Source organism: Epinephelus lanceolatus, chromosome 14 (genome assembly GCF_041903045.1).
Source record: "Epinephelus lanceolatus isolate andai-2023 chromosome 14, ASM4190304v1, whole genome shotgun sequence".
NCBI lineage: Eukaryota > Metazoa > Chordata > Actinopteri > Perciformes > Serranidae > Epinephelus > Epinephelus lanceolatus.
Window position 1 is genome coordinate 39607358 of NC_135747.1, and position 23541 is coordinate 39630898.

Here is a 23541-nt window from a genome sequence, read left to right on the forward strand (position 1 = left end):
TCCTTACCTTCCAAAAAAGCCTTGTGTCGTCAAACTATCCCTGCTCTCCAAAAAATGTCCTTGCTTCCTAAAAATGCCATCCTTCTCAAAAGATTACATACATTACCAAAAAGTGTCCTCATTTCCCAAAGAAATAGCCTTGCTCCCTAAAAATATCCTCACTTCTTACAGATGTCATCATTCTCTAAAATGTTCTTCTTACTTTCCAAAAATGTCCCCACTTTCTAAAACGTGTGCTCATTCCTAATCATTTTCCCACTTTCCAAAAAAAGTCTTCACATTCCAAAAAATATCCTTGCCTCACTCTCTTAAAATGTCCTCACTGTCCAAATAGTGTCCTCACTTCCTAAACTTTTTCTCACTATCTAAAAAATGTCTTCACTTTCCAAAAGATGTCCTTGCTTCCTAAAAGAAAAGTCATCCTTTCCTAAACATGTCATCATTCCCTAAAAATGTTCTCACTTTACTAAAAAATGTCCACGCTTGCTAAACATGTTCCCACTTTTTTCCTTTTAAAGTTTTCACTCTCTTAAAAAGTGTCCTTGCTTTGATTATATGAAACATACTTCCAGACAGACACTTCACACTCACATTAAAACTACACACAGGGATGATGCAGGGTGTCTTTGGGCTCTGAGTCCTCCTGACGTCCTCCAGTGTGTGAAAACAAACACAAACATTCAGGGCACTTTAAGGGGAGATAAATAACAAGGAATGTGCACTGTCAGTGTCTCACACATGGACACGTGTCCTCTCAGACATCTGAGCTGCGTCTCCGTTTTCCTCCTGTGAACATGAAGGTAGATCAAACACACTGATACTTTGACTCTGAGTGAAACTTCCTCTTTCTTTCTCTACCAGCTGCCAGCTGACGTGACAACCATCCGTCCGTCTGCTGAGCTCAACACTCTAATATTTCTGCTGAAAAAAGCCTGACACTGTTCTATCTATGGTTACAGTTAGATTGAGGAAGATGCATCATCATAATCTCTGAACATGTAACTGCTGCTGTGGCTTGCTCTGAGATTCGATCACATCATTTTCTATTGACTACAATTGTAATACATCTTTTTTATCTGATTCTATTTTTCTTTATCTGTGTTTGTATGTTCTTCAGCAAAATCACACTTTAGATACATTTTCATAAGAAAAAGTCTATTGTCTAATTGTCAGGACACTAATAACAATTTTGGGGGTAAATTACTTGAGTTAAGTTCTGTTGTGCACTTTAACAGGAGCTTTTTAACCTCTCTGCTGTCAGGACAAACCGTGCCGACTGCTCAGCCACAGAAAGTCAAACCACTGTTTTAAATACAGGAAGTGTTGATAACCAGCCGCCTCTCTTCCTTTCTGTGCTTCAGTTGTTGGTGGATGAAGACTCATTTCAGTCCCTTCAGCCTCTGACAGGTCGCTGCTTCACTTTAGGAGCTCTCAGAATGGTGAGTAGCCTGGTTTATGTTGTGATCTTTAAGACGTCTGTGCTGTTTTGGTCAGTGTTGCTCCGTCCTTCAGTTTAATGCACTTTGCTGTTTGTAAAATAGGAAACATGTTGGTACTTCAAGACGATATTATCGCACACAATCAGAGTGTGTTTCTGCACTCACACAGGAAGTTTGAAGTGAGTCAATCTCATGAAATGAAACTAATGGGCTTTTATTAATATCTTAAACACAAATGTACTCTTTAACAGTGCTGGATAAAACTGGTGGTTTGGGGTAAAGACTAAAAACCAACACCGTTCACCAAGTAAAAGTCATAATACCACACTGTAATAATACTCTGCTCCAAGTCAAAGTTAAAGTACAAAAGTACTGACATCAAATTAAAGTACTGAAATTTAAACTACTCATCATGCAGGATGTCCCATATCAGAGTAATATATATAAATGTATTGTATTTTAATTAATGATGCATTAATCAATGCATTACCTTTATAATGCGACTAGAAAGTGTTGTTAAAAGAGAGTTGTGGTGAGTAGAAGTATAAAGCAGCATTGAATGGAAATACTCAAGTAAAATACAAGCACCTCAAAATTTTATTTCAATACAGTACTTGAGTCAATGTTGAGGAATATTCCATTCCCGATGTTCTCTGTTCAGTTAGTTTGTTTGTTGTTTCATTTTGTGTTACTGTCTGCATTTTCCAGATTTATGTTTTAGCTTTAAAATTTCTTATCCCAGAATTGGAGAATGATTTTTTAAAATTCAAATATCACAATTTTTTTTAAAGTTTTTGTTGTTGTGGTTGTTATTTCTCATCATTAAAGGAATACTTTGCCCCCAAAATAATCATTTATATATCAGTTACTCATCCTGTGTTACGTTGAATTTGTGAAGAAAAGAAGAAACCAGAAACTGAGAAAAATGTAGATGAATTGAAGTGAAAGGGGTCCACGTTTAACAGCAAAACTATACCAAAACATCAGTTTAAAGATCTGCTGTCAAGCATTCACGCCTGTTGCTTCTTGGCCAACCCGGTCTCACTCTGAAGTCGTTGAAATCTGGTGCTTGGTCAGCGACATCTGGTGTCAGACACCATTAAAAAGAGCCATCCTTTCACGCTGGCATATGTGGTTGCTTTTATTTGACCGCGTCAGGGGGAAACACGGTGGCACAAGAATGAAAGTTAAGGCGGCAAAAGTCAAATTGGGCAGGTGGGAGGGGTGGTGGATGGGTCCATCAACCACCGACTTTCACCCGAGAGGCCGGAGTTTGCTTACCATAAGACTGTAAACCCAAACCCTGTTCTACCACATGCTTTTGTTGCGGAAACCTAACCAGGTGTGTGTGTTGGCAAAACATAACCATATGCATTTGTTGTTGAAGGAAAAAAACGGCAATTTATGGTGTTGTACCAACATAGTGCTTTTATTTTGAAAGAGACTGTATGCAAACTGTACATTTCCTGTGAAAAACTTGAATTATACTGCATGAGCTGGTCGAGAGTTTGTAAACTGAAGTTTTTAGAGTTTTTATATTGTTAAATGTGGACCCCTATGACTTTAATTCATCAAGAATTCTCTCAGCTTTTTGGATTCTTCGTTCACTGTGGAGGCATGAGAGAAAAACACCCTAACACTGGGTGGGTAACTGACAGACAGATGATCGCTTGGGGGGTGACGTATTCCTTTAAGAGAACATAGAGGGCTGGATATCCAATAAATAATGAGAATAATTCATCTGCAATCAGTTAAAGATCAGCTGATAACAGTAACAAAGGAAGGCGGTCAGAGGTCGATGAGTTAGAGGGTCAGTGTTTTTAGTTTTATTGATCTGTGTACCAGATCCTGCAGTAATCCATCCAGCAGTTTATCTGTTGACCCTTTGATTGATTTGCTCTGTGCTGTTATTTTGCCAGTCCGTTTATTTGAGCTGAATCTTTACTCAGGGCTGTAATCACATATTCAGCACTGGGGGAGACCATTTTCAGTCAACCCCCAAGAGGAGTTCAAGAGGAGATATCTTTTGAAACTTACCGGAAGAAAAAAAAATCTTTGATTAGTGTTTCTTGGGGCAGACCGGGACTGAAATTCAGCCCTGGACTTTTAGATGGAGAGACCTTTATGTGCAGGCTGAGAACTTTTAAGCATTTTTTTTTGACACTAATACTTTTGAAGACCTTCAGGACACTTTCAGATGTCTTGCTGACACCTGCCTCCTTAGTTTGTATCTCTAATTGATATTACAGTCACACACTATTACACTCATAGTACACCTGTATTTCAAGTCAAAGTTTGTTACAGCCCAGTATCACAAAGCATGCCTCAAAGGGCTGTGCAAATAATAACTCCAGTTCAATTTCAGTTTTATAGATAAAGTCCAATATCACCTCCCTAAAACCCTAAAAACCAAAACCAAAGAAAACTTTAACAGGGTGAGATGGTAGAATATGGATCTTTCCTGGTTCCTTCCTCCTCCTTCATTCTTTCCCTTTCTTGTTCAGAGCCATGGTCACCTGTAGAGTAAGTATTTAACAAATCATTTTTATTGCTGGGTGGCATGTTGGTGAAGTGGTTAGCATTTTTGCCTCACAGCAGGAGTGTTCCTGGTTTGAACCCTCGGGTTGTGGAGCCGTTCTATGCAGAGTCTGCATGTTCTCCCTGTGTCAGCGTGGGTTTCCTCCAGGTGCTCCAGCTTCCTCCCACAGTCCAAAGACATGCAGGTTAATTGGTGACTCTAAGTTGCCTGTCCAGGGTGAACTCTGCCTCTCGCCCAGTGTCAACTGGGATAGGCTCCTTTCCCCCGCCACCTCCAATGGCATAAGTCATTATGGGAAATGAATGAATTTTTATTGCTGGACTCGCTATCAAATAAATGCCTTATAGGCCATAAAGCAAAAATACCTGAAAAGTAGTCGAGAAGAAATTGATCAATTTTTTTTTGTTTATTTGATAGCGAGTCAAAGTTGACCATTTTGTTTAGAAAAATTCAGAGTAAACTTCTCCAAATGTTTATGCACTGCATTGTAAAAAAGTTGTTTAAACTTCTAAAAGTTAATGTCTGCAGAGATGGGCAGAAATACATCAAAATGTATTTTGATACAAAATACAAAATACCACTCAAATAAATGTATCAAAATAAAGTACAAAATACTGGTGCCAGAAAATGTATTAAAATAAAATACATGTATTTGTATTTTCAAATACAGAAAATACTTTTTTCTTTTTCTTTTTAGCAGCGACCCACAGCTCTATAGGTCACTCTGTCGGTCGGTCAGTTGGTTGGTCGGTCGGTCCACAGAGGTTTTCGTGAATAACTCAAAAAGTCCTCGACCAAAACTGCTCAAAATTTGCATACTGCAACTAGAGACAATGAGTAACTATACCAGAAAGAATGCCCACGATTCATCCATAGGTGGCGCTATACTAACCGATTCAAATCTTTTTGTGAATAACTCAAAAAGTCCTTGACCAAAAATGCTCATAATGTACATGCTGCAATTAGAGATCATGAGTAACTATGCCAGAAAGAACAACCATGATTCATCCATTAATGGCTTGATAGCAGCAAATTTGGTCGCAGCTATTGCAAATTTGCACTTGTTTTCTCACAATTTGGTGTAGCAGAGTATTCAGGTTTGGACTATAGGATATACACAAAGCTCTGGTGAACCCCACAAAAAGGCAGACCAGTCACAGAACTAACTAAGTGTAACAAAGCAAAGCCATTAAAAAACAACAACTTGATTATGTATATATATATTTATTAACCAGACTTAACAGCCCATAAACTTTTTTGTATCAACACATAAAATATTCACAGACACTGTGATAATAACATATGAATGAATTTCAATATTTTTCAAACGAAAAAGAGAAAAAAAGCTAGGGACATTTAGGCTACCCTAAAATATTATTTATTGATTCAGATTTAGATTCAGACAACTTTACTGATCCCACGTGAGGCAATTCATTTGTAACATATTCATCCCAAGCATCAACCACAACAACATACAATTTCCTATGTTATGCACAGTCCAGTAAAACACACCACTAGGTCACTGAAGGGCACATTGAATGGCCCAAGTTTAAAGGAAATATTATATATTATAAACAAAAATATATATATATATGAAAAAAAGTAAAAAATATTGTTACATCCAACATTATAAGAATGTGTAGCCTATTATTTTTGTTTTTTGATGCGTGGAGAAAAATTTTGCGTATTTTAAATACAAAATTACTCCACTCAAAAGTATTTTGTTACAAATTACATTTGCTTTTTATCGGCCTTATCATATGCAAATTACAAAATACTCAAATGTAATTGAAATACGTATCTTAAATACAAGTAACACAAATACTGCCCATCCCTGCTGTCTGGGCTGCCTTAAAATTTTACGTTGACTGAACCTGAGAAAACAAGTTGTTTCTTTTGACACTGAATACTAAGTCTCGTCTTAACTGTCACTGATGTATGATGTGAAACCAGCTGATGTTTGTGAAGCTGCCACACAGTGATGGTACTGTGCACTTTGATTAGACTGTCAGGGGAATACCAGAGACTAAACTGATACATACTGGAGTTTGTATTCAAGTTAGAAACTTTCAGGACCAGAGGTACGGACATTTCAAGGTTAACTTCCATGTTCTGCAAACTGTCATTCACAGTTCATTAAGCTGGTAAAACCTTTCTGAGGTTAAATTCAAACAGGGCAGTACATGCAACCCCATTTAACATCTCTTGTGTTTCACAGGAAGTTTTACTGTAACATTTAAAATTGCGCAGGCTGAAATCAACAGGCAGTTGTTCGCAGGTTGAGATCAAAACCAAAAGCAGAAGTTTAGAACCAGGGCCCCTTTATTCTGGAACGTTAGAGGAGGTCCTGATATCACACACGTAAACACATTTGATCTTTACTTTTTGCTCGGTTCACTTTTTCATACAATTTCCTGAGGTATTTGTGGCACAAGAGAAGAAGAGAGAGTGACTCATTTCCTGGCAAATGTCTGTGATTATGTGTTGATCCACGTCGGGGTTGCCGTGATGAATCTGAAAAGGTGTAATTGCCAAAATGTCTGCAAGCTTTCAACTTTCAAAAGTAAACTATGTCTCGAGTTCTTTCAGTGTGTGAATATTCTCCACAATGTCTCTCTGAAATACCAGCGTCCACAAACACCACCTGTCTGATCTCATCTTTTGCCAACAGTGTAAATGAGGGCAGGACTCTTCAGACATGAGACTTTGACATTTAAGGGCCTTTAAGTTGTTTTATGATCCTCATCAGACTCTATGAGCGTACGACAGGAACTGCAGCAGCACTGATAACACTTCCTGCACGCAGAAAAAAGGACAACAAGCAGCCTTTGAAAGTTACAAATCAGGATGTGATAGGTAGTGATCAACTTCCTGGAGCTATAAGTGTTTTGAGTAACTCAGTTTATTCGTGTAGATTCTGACTCAGGAAACACTGTTGCACCAGGAAGTTTGCACCAAAGCTGCTGTCATTGGGAAACTATCTCTCCTCTGCCGTACAGATGGGAAGCTGCGGCGGCATGTCCTCCTCTCTCCGTGGATCCAGATATGTCAGCTGGTGTATGGACTCTGCAGAGTCACCAGCACCTGTAGCTACAGCTCTGATTGCAACAGGTAAGATCATCCACACTCAGAATAGATTCACAGAGCTCTGAAGCATCTTCAGGGATTCTAAAGACTGCAATTACACAGGAAGCATCCGGTGTTGCATACTGTGCCTGCTGTGGATTGGCAAAGATGATTCACATTAAAGCTCCAGTGTGTAGGATTTAGGAGGATATATTGACAGAAATGTAACATAATATAATAAGTATTTTTTCTTATGTGCATAATCACCTGAAAATAAGAATCAATGTGTTTCCGCAACACATTCTCACTCCGACCTTGTCACATATTGACATCTGGTCATGGACTTTCCAAGTCAAGATATGACGTCCAAGGTACCCTGGGTGTGTTGGTTGTTGATGTTCTGGGACCCCGTGTCAACTTCAGCCTGTTACATATGTTGGCTGTTTTCAAAAAACACGTCTCTTTCAAAATAAAAGCACTACATTGGTACAACACATTGACAACTAATGCGCATGGTTACGTTTAGTCAACACACTCATAAGGTTAGGCCTAGGAAAAGTGAACAGAGTTTGGCTTTACAATCATACAGGAAGCAAACACCGGCCTCCCTGGTGAAAGTCCTTTGTTGTTGGCTGGGGTGCCGAAAAGGGGGGAAAAGGAGAAAGATTCTAGGGGCCCATGATTAAGAGGGGCCCAGAGAGGCCCCTAATAAAATTATAATACTGACAAAAAATAATGATAAATAATGAATGATAGTCAGAAATACCATCAAAATGCATAGTTTTATGTAAAACTAGCATCAAAAAATTTTGGTGGCCTCCCGGCCAGCTGTGTATAGGGCCCAGTAAAAATTCTTTTCATGGGGTCCAAAATCCCTGGCGGCGCCCCTGATTGTTGGACCCATCCATCACCACTCCTGCCCACCCTACTTGGACTTCCGCCCCCTTAACTTACCTTTTGGTCCGGCCACGTTTTCCCCTGATGCTGCCCGGTGCCGAACGGCCAGTAATGATGAACGGCTGCGTATCATGCTGATGTGAAATGACAGATTTTTTCAGCAGTGTCTGACACAAGAACTCGCTGCCCAAGCGCCAGTATTCAATGACTTAGGAGTGAGACCAGGTTGGTTTATGCTACCTTAGAATGAGCCGTTCATATTTACACAGGGAGCAGGTCATTGTCTACGGAGATCGCCATGTTGCACCACCATATTTCTACAGTAGCCCAGAACGAAAAAGTAAAACACTGGCTCCAGATAGGGACATTCATGTTTTCGCATTTTGGCAGGGGGCACTGTAGTTAGCTGCTCTGTCACAACAAGCTGTACAGTGTTAAAAAAACACAGATGTTTGACGTGAAACTGCTCTATTCAGTGTTTTTAGCGGTTTAAATCAGTTGGTCAGTTTGTTCTGAAGAGGAGGAGACCTCTGCAGATAATTCAGCTCCTGGGAAAAACCTCCTGAACAATGAAGAAATTCTAACTAGGAGAAGTTTGAACTGGTTGCAATCTGCAATCCTCACCACTAGATGCCACTAAATCCTTCTAAACATTACATACTGGGCATTAAAAGCCGTTCCAGTAGCTCAAATGACAAAATCCCTCCTGTTGTTTGTAGGCTTTGATCTGAAATATCTGGTAGTGTTATTAATCATTCGTCTGCATTCACACCTCTCTACATCTTGCCTCTTGTTTCGTCTCAGTTCTGCTCCCTCTCATCCCTCAGCAATGACAGCTGATCTCCATTTGAAATATTAATTGATAAATATGTCTGTCTCCTCTTTCTCTCTGTTAGCTGCTGCAGAAGAATGCTCTCACCAAAACCAGCAGCCGGCTGATCCAGGATCAGTCCCACTTCTCCTTCTGACACCACCAGAAACCAGTGCAGGAGAAACAAACACAACATTTTCCCGTCAACACTCACAGCTGGCTTTCACGAAGACGACACATGACAAGGCCTTCACACAGTCCCATCAGTTAAACCCACACTCCAGCTCTGCTGTCAACAACACTGATGAAGCCTCTAATCGTCCTGCCGCTGGTGAGGATGATGGCGGTGAGGAAGGAGGAAAGGAGAACAAAGAGGACTTGTCTGTTCTGCATCTTGAGGACACAACCTTCCTCCTTCCCAGGAGCAGTCCAGTCATCTCCAGACGCCACAGGCCCATCTCCTGGCATGGAGGGGGCACCGACAGGTCTGCGTCATCAAGGTCACTACATACAGGAAATCATTAAAGATACTAAATATGTCAGTGCACTTCATGTCAGATCAATCTGACAGTATCAATCAGTCTATATCTTTCAAATAAGTGAAACATTATTTCCTCTAGCTTGGACTCTCTGTCTCCTGCGTCTGGTTCAGTCACCAGTATGGAGGATCTGGGATCCAAACCGCGCTCCTGTCCCCTCCTGTCTCCTCTCCAGGAGAACAAGAAGCCGTGCTGCACCTCTGCCTCATCACACCTGAACCGCCTCTCCATTGCTGGGCTCCGACTTGCCTTCAGTGGACGGCAGGGATTGGCTGAGGAGCACAGAGGGCAGGGCCAAAGCAGCTGCAATACCCTTCATTCATCAGGTAGAATGGGTTTTGGAATCGAAAGTGTGCCAGTTTGTGTTTGCAGTCTGAGTAGTATTGTTTGTGGTTTGAATGGCAGGAAAATTCCATGTGGAGAGGCAGAATGCATTGGCTGAAAGACAGTCTCAGAACCTATTAGCTGAGATTAGAATAGATTGAATCATTACAGGTGTATCTACAGAGTCTACAGTTGCTGCATGCACAGAGTACACCTGCTGTTCCCCAAACCTCCCAACACAGCTTATAATCTGATTAGTTTGATTGTAAGAAACCAAAGAACTTCTTAACGTCCTGTGTTTGACTGGCACAGTCATTCTAATACAAGGGAAAAGACTGATGTTTGCCACAGGAAGAGTAAGTATCTTAAGGCATCATGTTTTTTATCAACTTCTAAATACATCCAGGAAAAAATGGGAACAATAAGGTGGTGCTGCCACAGCAACACAGACATCTCAAAGTTATTTTTCCAATCAAAGTGATGGTCCTACCAAAAACCAAACCAAGGGTCTGCGCCTCAGAGGGAGTTCATAATAGTCCGGTTCATTTAAGCTCATCTGGCTTCATTAACAAACATTCATTCATGTGAACAAGGTAATGTAAAGGGAATACTTCATCCCCCAAAATGATGGTTTCTTTATCAGCTACTCCCCTCACATTACGTTGAATTAAGAAAGAAACCTTTGTTTTTCTTGATTGTCTCCAAGTCTCATTTATCCAGTTGTATGCTCGGTACTTCCCAGACAGACAGCCCTTTCCGACGGGGAACTGAAATCACAGTGAAACAATGTTCTCTTCAAAGTCAGACTCCACTGACGAAAACAGTAATTTTATCTTACTAAACATGAGAACTGCTGGTCTACTGCTGCCTCAATTGATTGCTTAGTTTGTGTTAATGGATGACTTTGGTGTTTTAAAGGGTTAATTCGGATTCACTAATGACACACAATGCTACAAACAATCTGATCGAGGCAGAGGTAGATCAGCAGCTCCTGTGTTCAGTGAGCGTTGAAGAGAGCACAGAGAAGTTCTGTGAAGTACTGAGCACATGACTGGATAAATGAGACTTGGTTTATACTGCACAAGTTGTGTGAGCATTTGTAAATTGATGTTTTGATGTAGTTTTGCTGCTGTTAAACATGGACCCCTATGACTTTAATCATCAGGAATTTTCTCTGTTTTTGGATTTTTCGTTCACTGTAGAGGCATTCAAGAAAGACAAAGATTTCTTCCTGAATTCAACGTAATACAATGTGCGTTACTGATATACAAATGATTATTCTGGAGGTGAAGCATCCCTTTAAAATCCGTGCTTATCACTAGGAGATTACTTTTCTTTTTCCTGTGAAAAAAAAAACTGTACATAAAGTAGACAAATGGTTTGACATGTCCAAGGATTCACAGTTGTGTAGCTGCTCTGTGAGACTTGTGAATAATAAAATGAGGATGCTCAAAATTATTACAACACATCCTCCAGGGACCATGAATGTGTGAGCTATGTTTCATCAGACATCTCATGCTGGGTGAGATATCCAATAAAAAACCCATATGTCACCCTCATAGTGGCTTTTGCACTTTTACACACCACAGAAATTAATTTGATTGAGTGCTGATATCACTTTCAATGATGCGATGCTATTTTTGAATGTGTGTGTGTGTGTGTGTTTTGTCAGGCCTCTCTACCTCAACACAACCCAGCAAACAGAGAAGGTGCAGCGGTATCCCAGAATTCCATGCAGACATCTTTAAGACCAGTTGTGAGCTGGATAAGGTGCGTTAGTTCCCAGAACAGTTACAGTTTATTCATACTTTTGGTACATTACAGATGTAAGAATATAAAATCTGAGTCGTTACCGTCAGACTCAGATATCAGTTTCATCTCTTAATCTGATGTACATCTTCTCGCCTCACTCTGGATGATAACACCGTCAGTATCTGTGAATGCTTCACCACTGTCTGTATGAACGTCTGTGTGTGCAGGAGAATGCTCATTTCATCGTGGTGGATATGGTGCTGGAGGTGCTGGAGGGTGTAAAGTGGACTCTGAGCTCTGATGGATGGACGTCTACGATGGAATCTCACTGCGACATGTGCACACACAGACACACACACAGCTGGACAGAGGGCGTACCACCACATGAACAGAGATGTAAAACAAACAGACACACACAGACCTGCAGTCCACACAGAAACACACACTCCTCTAATGTACACAGACAGCCACACAGACAGGATGAGGAGGAAGAGGAAGCAGGGAACGACAAGACCGAACATCCGCCCAAGACTTTCTCTGTCCTCTCCACAGACAGTGGCTTCGAAGGTAAAATTATTTCCACTGGGCTCCAGCTTAACATCAAACCACACAGAAATATTCCTGAACGTCGTCTTCTGTGTTTTAATTCCAGATTGTGGAGTCGACGCGACGCTGACACCCAAAGACTCTCTCATAAAGTAAGGAAATACAAACAAATGACTTGTTGTGTCTGGATTTGTTGAGTCCTGAGTTTATCTGGTTTCCCATGATGCAGTGCAGAGTGGCTGGCCCAGCAGCTGGTACTTGAGTTCAGGAGGAGCTGGCTCCCTTCACGAGAGCCTCGGCGTGGACGGCAAAGCCTCCGCAGCTCCCTGCAGGAGGTGAGAACACGATACAGTGACTAAATATCACCCACATAATTGTTTTAATAGATGAAAATAAAACATGGCTGGGAGATGGAGGTAGCTGATGCTTACTGTGTTGGTTACGTTGTGAGGAAGATGCTGTTGGAGAAGTTTCCATGGTTGCCCATGGACAGGCACCCCAAGCACCTGGCTGTGTGGTAACTTGCTCAGGAGCACCACAACACTTCTCCAGCTACCAGTCCACACTCCACATTTGGTCCAGACGGGGACTTGACCCAGTAACCCTCTGGTTCCCAAGCCAAGTCCCTTATATTAGTGGCTTATATTTCCCCAGTTTGTGCTTCTACTGTTACAGTGACATTATTGTAACCCTTATGCAGAGTTTGCATGTTCTCCCTGTGTCAGCGTGGGTTTCCTCCAGGTGCTCCAGCTTCCTCCCACAGTCCAAAGACATGCAGGTTAACTGGTGACTCTAAATTGTCCGTAGGTGTGAATGTGAATGTGAATGGTTGTCTGTCTCTATGTGTCAGCCCTGTGATAGTCTGGTGACCTGTCCAGGGTGAACCCTGCCTCTCACCCAATGTCAGCTGGGATAGGCTCCAGCACACCTTCAACCCCTAAAGGCCCATTTATGCTCAACGTTAAATACAGATCCGGATACGGACTGAGCCTTCTGTCCGTGCTCCGCGCTCATTTCGTCTGTATTTCTGCACGTTTCCATAAAGCTCACAGATACGGGCCAAACAGAGCAGTACCACCGGAAGCCGTGGGGGCAGTGTTGCTGTCACTACCCGATATGTAGCTCTAGTGAGACACGAAGAAGAAATAACAATGGCGGAACTTTTTGAGGCAAGGTGCGAAGAATTCTCCGTCCTCCAGTCGCGATGTATTTAACAGCCTCACCGACCACCGCCTCCTACAACGCTGCCTCTGTTTTTGTCTTTTATGCAAGAGGTTCATTATCAATATCTCCTCCACAGTTGTCATGTTTGTTTTTGAGTTTGTTGTCATAAATTTTTGACTCTGGGCTGCCCCCTGGTGGATATATTGGTTAACATCCATGCCAACGCATTCTCGGAACCCATCGGCTGTATTCGACGTCTGACTCCCGGCAGACGGCGATACAGCCTCTGGGGGCAGACCCCCGATTTTTTGGCATTTCGGTTTGATTTGGGAGGAGGAGGCGAATTTCCGTTTCCGACTTCCGTTTATATATAAGTAAATATGCTGTGCAGTGATGCCAATTATGTTCCACCTCGTTAGTTCACCGCACGTTTAACCTGGCAACAACTGAAGCCGGCTCAAATGTGATTGATCAATATCACACAGACTACAAACAGCCTACAACCGGAAACCAGGGCTCTTCCGCTCTTCTTCTGGAGGCAAGATCTCTGGGGTTTGCCTACAGACTCTACACTCACTGAATGTAGAGTCTGTAGGCAAACATAGTGGCAAATTCTACATTTGGCCACTATGAAAATTAGCTTCAAAGCCTGGTGCTGTTCCTGGGAAGCTGTTTTTAGGCCTCAGGAGATTTTTTTTAAAAGTAAGGCTTTCTCTCGCTCACCACAGCGATAAGAATCTCTTATTACACCTATGGTTTTGAACCCGCTTCCTGACAAGCAGTTGGATCAACCGATTAGTTGGTTTGATGCTTGTGTTGTTCTGAACGTCTCTTGTGAGCGAGATGTCTTTCACACATCTTTGCAGAATAGAAAAACCGAACTGACTCTCTCTCGTTTTCTAGGTATTGCAACTGACCTTAAATCTATATGACAAAACAACAGAGGAAATAGAACAAAACATGAATTTCTACAGAAAAACTTAGTCGTACCTTTGCTTTCTGTTTCCTTCAATATCCTTTCATTACTCTTTGTCTCTTATCCCCAAACCTGACAGCTGATCTTAAACACTGTGCTCTCCTCTCTGTATTTTGCCAGTTACCAGGTACTGGAGCTGTGGCGGTGAGCAGCGACAGCCTGGCAGAGGAGATCAGACTGAGGACCAGGATGAGAGGATCTCTGAGCTGGGCCCCGCCACGTTTCCAGATCATCTTCACTGCTCAGCCAGCACATAGGTCAACATCACACAAACACTGAATGCAAAATATGCAGCACACAGAGAATGTTTTAATTGAGAGATCAGTGCTTTATTTATTTAGATACACATAGATGAATGGATGGATGGATGTGGGCGTTCACAGTTGACTGTTTCCTCCTCCAGACGCAGTGAAGTCGTGGCCCTGCAGCACTTCCTGTGTGCAGGCTGTGGGACAGAGGTGGAGCCCAGTGAGTACTGGATTGTAAAGATGAAAATGAGCATCAAACATTTTTGAATTATAGTGGATTTATGATTTGCAGGAGGCCACTGGGTATAGGAAAGATAAACAGACATGTACATGCTTTCCAGTTGTAGAATGCTTCCACGAACAGAAAGTAAAGACAGAAAGAGGGTCAGCAATTCAATCAGTCATTAAATTAAAGTTAGCAGAATCCATTCAGGTTGAGCTGCAGAGGAGAGAAACCTGTGAAGTTCACAGTTAAAATAGAGTTGTTATTAGTAAGCACTGGAGTTTTTAATGTACCCACTGGGGGGTGCTGTCTTTAAACCAAACACACACACAGACAGACAGGGGCTTTACATGAAAAGTTCACCACCCTTTATGTGGATGTGCAGTCAGTGTTGATGGTTAATGTAGTTAATTTGAGCATTAATTCCTTATTTGTGCTGTAGTGACTGAGAACACTGAGTCCTCCTGCTCACGTACATGACGCAGTATTTTACATTAAGTATCTGCTCACTTGTTAAATTGCTCCTGAAATCCTTCAGCCTTCACATGTGCATCAACATTAGGTGAGCAAAGTCATCTAGAGGGCCGGATTGGACCATTTGGCGGGCCGTTTCTGGCCCCTGGGCCGTAGGTTTGACACCCCTGCTTTACAGTGTACCCTCATCCTTGTATTTTGCTGTTTGAAATGCAGTTCCTCCTCTTTCCAGGAGGATATTGCAGGAGGAATATGAGATTTTGCAGCTACATACTTAGCTTTCTCTTTCAATATAACACGCAGGAATTACGACTACATTTCCCATCAACACTGATTGGACATCCGTTTTCCTTTTAAATTCAGAAGAACCAGGATCCAATTTATTGCCACGCAGATTTCACTTACCAGGAATTTGCTTCGTTGCATAGACAAGAAACATGAATAGAACAAATTACAGTAAAATTACAGAATAATATAGTTTAAAAATATATTTGATGTAAAGGTTTAAAATCAAAGAGCTGTGGGAATGTGCAAAAATATATTTGAAATTCAAACACAAGAGATAATTTAAACAGAAAAGCACCTGTTCTCTGCTGTCTGTTTTTGTGTTAATTGAGACTTTCACTTATTTTATGGGTGAACCAAATATAACACATATCACATTATCTCATGATGTTTGTGCTAAACTAAAAGGCTGTGGACAGAAATTAGATATTCATCAGAAGTATGAGCTGTTGAAAATCATGTCTGAGTTCTGCCTCCCTGTGTCACCAGGGTACATCAAGAAACTGCGCTATTGTGAATATCTCGGCAGGTACGTAACTGTTATAAATGTTTCAGCAACACAAAGAGTCTGCTGCTAAATGCTAACATCAGCGTGCAGTTTGGACCTGACCCTGACGAGAAGGGATCATCAAAGTTATTAAATTCATCCTGAGGAAAAAATGAACATCTGAACCACATTTCATTTGAATCCATCCAGTAGTTGTTGAGATAATTAACTCAAAACCACAAATGTTCATCTCATGATTGTGTTAGAGGAAAAGTCAGAGGATCATCAAAGTCAGCACGATTCATCCTCTGGAGAATATGAATATCCGAAAAGATATCATGGTTATACATACGATAGCTGTCTGGACCAACACAATGTCCCTACAGCTGCTGCCAGCTCTGACTGCCTGTGATTCTCATGGTCTTCCAGAAAAACGTTCAGCTCCATATTAAATGTCTCCAGAGACTGTACTCAGATTACTAATGAATTATGATTCATTGATCAGGTATTTCTGTGACTGCTGCCACAGCGGCGCCGAGGCCGTGATTCCTGGTCGACTTCTGTCCTGCTGGGACTTCAGCAGGTAATAAACTAACATTATTATGGACATTATGAACCAGTGACGTATTGAAGTTAGGACGGGCTGCAGTGCACGTTATTATGATGGGCTAGAGTGCAAGATTTTATATGTACAGTGGAAGGGTTAACTAATAACCATCAGCTGGGCAGGTCATGCAGGTATTATGTGAATAATTTCTCCATTAAATTTGTTATGATCATATAAATATCGCAGATATCCTGTCAGCGATTTCTCTACTAAATGTGTCAATATAATATTGATATTCCAGATATCCTGTGAGTGATTTTTCCAAACAGCTGCTGGACTCAGTTTGGAATCAGCCTCTGTTCGACCTGACCTGCGTCGGGAAGACTCTCTACAGCAGAGTGAAAGAGCTGGAGAAGTTCAGGGTGAGTTCAGCACACTGTTTCTATTGACTTTTGTTTGTTCCTTCAGTCCTTCATAATTTAAGTCCTTCCTCCTCCTCTTCCTCTCTCCTTCAGGAGCTCCGCGAACAGCTGATGGACATCAAGAAGCTGCTGAAAGCCTGCAGACTATCAGGAAGGTAGATAGAATATTTATTACACAACTAGTAGATCAATTATCACTGTTTACTGCAGGTAATGCTGCATTACTTTATTAGTTTAAGCACAGTGTATATACAATATCTAACTAGGTTTAATAATAATGACACCACTGTGTGTAGGATCTGATAATGATTGTCTTTGCTGCCATCTGGTGGAAATATAAAGAAAGACACTGTGTTAAGCAGCATTGCATGAAACTGCTACAAACACACTGAACACATGCCATCAGAGTATTTACAATAAAATGCCACAATCACATTAACATTGTCCGTACAGTGACTATGAAAGATATTCAACATTTATTGTCTCACAAATGATAACAAAGCTCCAATCCTGGGTTTAAAGGACTGAACCACCAACCCAAAATGTCCAAATTTAATCAGGCATCAGAAACACTTTATTGATCCCTGTGGGAAAATTGTGATATGCAGCATAAAAAGAAGATAAATAAAAGTTGGACAAAGTAAGAAAACAAGCCGGAGCAACTGTAACAGGCTGCATGCACGGTCGATGCATTTGGCACCCTGTGAGTGAAACTCAACAATCAACTGTCTCTCTCCAGAAGTACATACTGCACCTTTAAGGAAAATTTTCATGCACTTCTTCCACCTCTGACAATGAGACATCATGAAAAATGAAACTTTTGAAAATAAAACCGTGCTGGCTGAGGCACGCTTGTCTGTATTTTAATGACTCTCTCCATCCCTTTATTATTGGCGCACTGCAAACTTTCCTAATTGTTTCCTACGATATAAGTTCAACCAAAAGCCCTCAAACAAGATACATGCCATCAACAGGAAGCAGTTTGAGTATGTTTGTGTGTATATTTGTGTCTCAGGGTGATGGCTGAGTTCAAACAGTTTCCTGCTCACCTGCTGGAGCCTCCACACCTCTTCTCCATGGATGACCTGTGGAGGGTGAAGAAGGGTCATCTCGTGACGCAGGCCAGAGCGCTGCTGCACTCTGCTGTCGATCATGTTGAAAACTGTGAGGTCAGTCTGAAGCTCTGCGACAGGACACACTTCATGAATATTAATATTTTAATCCGGAAAATATATACAGTGTATTTCTGGATGGCTTCAAAACACAACCCACTTGCCGTACGTTTCTGCAAACCACAGATACATTGATGCGTCACTAGATGCACGTCACTATGAAGCGGATGCACTGAAACTTTACACTTTGGTTTAGTTATTGGTAGAAAAAGCTTAGGATTGGCTTAAAATACCTGGTTTTGGTGCCCCATCCCTGCTGGAAACACAGTAACGAGTCGCTAAAAAAACACCAAGATTTGGGGGCTGAAAAGCTGCTAATAGACGCAGTGATGACTCACTAAAACACAACCGGTTTTGTTGTTAGTTGGTGTAGAACAGCAGTCTGCAGCTTGGCAGACATCTCGCCATGGTGACATGCCATCGACCATCCCTTCCATCTCCAGATGACAAAGTCAGTCATATGCTACATCGTCTATTTTTTAAGACAGTTTGTGGAAGAAAATGACAGACTTGGGCCCCAATCACACAGAAACCATTTTAGCAGCTGGAGGCGGCTTTTTGTAATTGTTTTTAATGAGAATGAAGCTTTTTGCTCGCTGTGTTTGTGTAGCTATGTGCCTCGGGTTTCTGTGCTCTAGGCGCGCGGCATTCATGCCGGAGTGCCCTGAACTTCTTGAGTTGAAAAAATGTCGACTCAGAGCAGAAAAGCACCCCACATCATCTCTTTTTTTTCCCCGTTGTCCGATCAGATGATTTGAGAGGCGGGCCTTCTGTGGTGGTCACGACAACAAGTTTACAGTTAGTAAACAATGGAGGAGAAACTACTCAGTACTCGGTACTCAGTCGCTCGGCAGGACCAACAGACTCCCTGTAGTTAGTATTCGTTTTTGTTATGCTAAGCCCGACAATAGAGAGCAGGTTGTCAAACTGCCTTAAAATATGCATGGAAACATCCGTCATGGAGGAGAAGCTCCTGGACCAACTGGTGGTACTCCCCATGATCCAGCCTCTTTTTTAGGGTCTCATGTACCCACACAGATCTCTGTTTATCTGCTGACAGCCTCTCACCCTCAACCAGGGCTACAGACAGTACCCTCTGCCTCAACATGGCAGCAGCTACACACTGATTACTGTCACATCTAATAATAATAATAATAATAATAATAATACAATAAACTGTAGAGTGATAACACGGGAAGGTTAAGATAAGGAAGTGATGGGATGGTTGTCTGGCAACAATAAAAAGGCACAGCAAGCGTTTTTTGAACTAGTGGCATTCATTTAAAAAACAACTTAAATATACTTCATTTCTGAAGTGCTTTCAGAAAACTGTGTTGAAAACCTCCTGAGATTAATATTCTGTCGACATAATCAGTTGGATGCATTATAAGCTGATTGCATCATTAGAAAATCCAATCAAAACACCTACTCCCTGTTTAAACAGTATTTCATTTTCCAGTGACACTCAGATCCACCATCTATTCCAATAGGCAGAAACTGCTGAAGACAATGCTGAGTAAAAGCTGTAAATCTTTTATAATTTTGTTTTTACATGTATCAGTAACATAACATCTCATGTTTACTTTATAATTTGTTCAAACACAACTGATGCACTTTAACAATATGATTTATAAACTGATCCGTGCCTTACGCCTCCTCCTTGCCTTATGGTCGGCCATGCTTGTTAAAAAAGTGGGCGTGGCTCTACTACAGTCGACTTTAGATGATGTGGAACACTATGATTGGCTTATAGACATTCCATCATTTTTTTTTTTTTTACACAGCTGTGTCTGGCCCGAGGTTTCATCTGTGAGTTCTGCAGAGAGCGAGACATCATCTTTCCTTTTCAGAGAGACATATGTCGGCGATGTCCAGGTAAGCACCAACAAATGCTGATTAATTTAAAGTAAATGAGACAAGCAGGCTGTAAGACTGATGACGCCAAATAAAAACAGGCTTACTTCCAGACGTTAACCTTACTGAGACAGGATTCATGGTACACTGAGAGGTGGGTAATAAAACTATCTGGCCAAAGAGCCTTTCTCAAGAGTATGTGGAGACCAAAACAGAGCTTTAAGAGAGTGACTATTGTAGTTAAATTCAGAATTTAACACAAACATGACTCTTAGGCTGCTGTCAGCCCTAGAGTCGTCTCTTTGGTCTGAATCAGGGACTCATGTTGTTCCAAAGTTGTATAATTGCCTAGAGTTGGTTTGTGTTCTCACAGCAGCATTTACAAGAGGACCAGATCAAATGCCTTGTGTGAGAAAGCTGCTCTTGATTGGTCAGAATTTCCATGTGGGAAAAATCCAGGAAGTAAAGCAAACGTTGAAGAAGAGTACACTTGCAAAATAAATGTGACACTTTCTAATGTCACAATGGAGGGACAACTACGCAGGTTGATTTTAGCGCTGCTCATCGTGGACTATATTGCTGTCATTGTTCATTTTAGTCAAACCATACAGTTTGAAAACGAGGCGCGGCTCCAACTAGAAAACAATGTTTTGATGCATTGGATGTGCTGAATGTGCATATTAAGGCAGTACAGGAGGAGGTGCACATTAATAATCCTCCAGGACTGTAACATGCTCATGTTTAACCCAAACAATGTGTCATGTGACTGCAGTTGCTTCACATCCAGGTCGGAACACCTTCTCACCACAAACCAACCGCACCAGAGTTCCTTTGGAACCGGACTGAGACCACCTCTTCAAGAAGGTCTCGGCCCAGTTGTTTGGTGCACATCTGAGTGTGATTGCTGTGTTCACACCTGCCCAAACGAACCGCACTGAGTTTGATTGAACCAAACAGGGCAGGTGTGAACGCACCCCAAATAAATCCAAGTCCAAATGCTGCTGTGAAATATCACTGTTGTATACTGTTTGTTTCGACTGTTCCCAAGCAACTCTGGCAAACATGAACAACACAACGTGGGGAACAAAAGGAGAAAACAGGGACACAATCTTTGTAATTATAAAAAATGTTCAGAAATGACTTAATACTGCTTCTTGTTTCGCAGTGTGCAGGGCCTGCTTTCACAAACACTGCTATGTGGAAAAGAAGTGTCCGAAATGTGCTCGGATCCAATCACGGAAAAAACGTCTTGATGGATCCAGGAAATGACATCTGAGCAGCTGCAGCTCAACACCACCCTGTATGATTCAGCGATGTCACCTTCACACAGTTTACCATTAAACACTGCTGTACATGAAATTTAAATACATTTCAGTACTCATCCCCTTGTAGCGATATAACACCTGAATTAATCTCAAATATTTCATATTTCCTGTGGAAATTAAATCAGCATGTGAGTGATTCTTTGACTCCAGCTACAATACACTTGTGTGGATAACCTTTTCAAACTGTCTGCTGTCTCTTTTTTTTTTAATTCAATTTTAATGTCAATTTTATTTATAAAGCTCAATATCACAAATCACAACTGAATCACAGTGCTACGTAAATGTGGTGGTGCTACTGAATATTAAGAACAGAAGAGCATCACTCAATTAAATCAGATTTCTTCAGGGAGAACCATAAAGATTTTGGGGCTTTTTGGAATACATTTGGGGCTGCAGCCCCAGACACACCCAACCTGACAACAACCACAATGACGCCAATCAAACGTACAAAGTTTTCAGTAAGTTACATAAGACAAAATTAATGTGAACTTTGTGTTGGACTTAATGAGCAGAGCTAAAAATGAAGTGCAAAAATCATCTCTCTACAGATCAGTGTTTGTTGGAGTTGATGACCATTTACGGCAAACCCACAACACACACACAGTTATGTCCCATGAGATTTTCCTCTCTGTGAAAACGTTTTGCAGCTCATTAGCTGAACCCCATCAGACAGGACGTTTCTTCACACCTGCTTCAATTACTCAGATGATGCCATCTCAACCTCTGAGGTGTCACTGCAATCAGAGGTGTTAAAAAAACAAGCTTCAGTATCAACCAAACATCAACATGTGACGCAATCATTACTGAACTGTAATGTGTTTTTTTTTCAGTTAACATTGTGTCAGTCATGACTTTAAATTAGATATTGAATATTGACTCAACAACAAGCATGAAAATCAATATTCCTTTAGAATAACTATGGATTAAATTACCATGTGTAATGTGAGAGGGGTCTCTGTCAGTCACAAATCCACAGTGAATTATCCCTCGACTCTGCAGCTCTACAAAGCATCTGTTAACCCACTGTCTTGGCTTGAAGGCCCACAACATTATTGTTTTAGTTCATCCTCACAGCTCTTATCATCGTCCTTTAAAAGAAATCTTACAAAAAACTCACAGTACCAACTGCCTGGTGTGAGTGGAGACAGCTGTCAAATTGCTTTCCCACTTTTATGTGTCTTTATAAACCAAAACTCAGCCTGAAATAATGTTTACAGCTCCCACACCACGGCTCTACACAAATGTACTGTATGTACTCAGGCCTCAGGAGCTCCTCTGGTGCCGGCAGACATATAGAAATCTGCTGGTAGGGCATTCTTTTTGAGTGCACCAAAACGTTTCTCATATGTGTGCAAAATATTTATGGAAGGGTTGCCCTTTTTTATATTTGAGCACCTTCATACTCGTACTTGTACTCATCGTCCTCCGCTTATCCGGGTCCAGGTCGCGGGGGCATCAGCCTCAGCAAAGAAGCCCAGACAGTCCTCTCCCCAGCCACTTCCATCAGCTCTTCAGAGGGAACCCCGAGGCGTTCCCAGGCCAGCCGGGCGATGTAATCCCTACAGCATGTCCTGGGGCGGCCCCGAGGTCTCCTCCCGGTTGGACATGCCCGAAACACCTCCCAATAGAGGTGTCTGGAAGGCATCCTTACCAGATGCCCGAACCACCTCAACTGGCTCCTCTCGATGTGGAGGAGCAGCAGCTCTACTCCGAGTCCCTCCCGGATGTCCGAGCTCCTCACCCTATCTCTAAGGCTGAGCCCAGCCACCCTGCGGAGGAAACTTATTTCAGCCACTTGTACTCGCGATCTCGTTCTTTAGGTCACTACTTAGAGCTCGTGACCATAGGTGAGGGTTGGAACGCAGATCGACCGGTAAATCGAGAGTCTCACTTTCTGGCTAAGTTCCCTCTTCACCACAACAGACAGGTTAAGCGCCTGCATGACTGCTGACGCCGACGCTGTCAATCTCCCGCTCCATTCTACCCTCACTCGTGAACAAGGTCCTGAGATACAAACTCCTCCACCTGAGGCAGGACCTCCCCCCCGACCTGGAGTGGGCAATCCACCCTTTTCCGGCTGACGACCATGGCCTCAGACATGGAGGTGCTGATTCTCATCCCAGCCGCTTCACACTCGGCTGCGAACCGTCCCAGCAAGAGCCGGAGGTCACTGTTCGATGGAGCTAGGAGGACCACGTCATCCACAAAAAGCAGAGACGAGATCCTCCTGTCACCGAACCTGACACCCTGCCCAACAAAATGTCTGAACACGCCACAGGTTCTCTCGATTATTAATCAGTATGACATTTACTTTTTATTTTTACTTTTCATTATTTTTGATTTTACTGCATGCTTTTAGAGTTCAAATATGATTTCCTGTGACAGGTGATGCACCCGTGCAGCTCTGTTTTTAGATTACTGACAGTTCTATCAGCCTATGAGAACGCTAGA

At 41.9% G+C, this 23541-nt stretch overlaps 1 protein-coding gene across 2 annotated transcripts; it reads left to right on the forward strand.

The window, feature by feature from the left end:
* The first annotated feature begins 1361 nt into the window (after window positions 1-1361).
* Window positions 1362-21273, forward strand: rubcnl (rubicon like autophagy enhancer). 2 transcript variants are annotated; one of them, XM_033618038.2, is made up of 17 exons: window positions 1362-1439; window positions 6978-7089; window positions 8838-9252; window positions 9373-9617; window positions 11288-11385; window positions 11595-11934; window positions 12020-12065; window positions 12143-12248; window positions 14174-14310; window positions 14457-14521; window positions 15773-15812; window positions 16276-16353; window positions 16619-16739; window positions 16833-16894; window positions 17755-17908; window positions 19696-19786; window positions 20931-21273. In XM_033618038.2, the coding sequence occupies exons 1-17, from the start codon at window positions 1437-1439 to the stop codon at window positions 21032-21034; spliced, it is 2217 nt and encodes a 738-aa protein (XP_033473929.2). In that variant the 5' UTR covers window positions 1362-1436; the 3' UTR covers window positions 21035-21273. The 2 variants fall into 2 exon arrangements, with proteins under 2 accessions (XP_033473929.2, XP_078030838.1); XM_078174712.1 differs by having other exon boundaries at window positions 8838-9237.
* Window positions 21274-23541: the final 2268 nt, after the last annotated feature.

Coding starts and splice junctions, on each gene's coding strand:
- rubcnl (XM_033618038.2), top strand. Junction 16,740..16,832: donor AAGAGCTGGAGAAGTTCAGG/GTGAGTTCAGCA, acceptor TCTCTCCTTCAG/GAGCTCCGCGAACAGCTGAT. Junction 16,895..17,754: donor GCCTGCAGACTATCAGGAAG/GTAGATAGAATA, acceptor TTTGTGTCTCAG/GGTGATGGCTGAGTTCAAAC.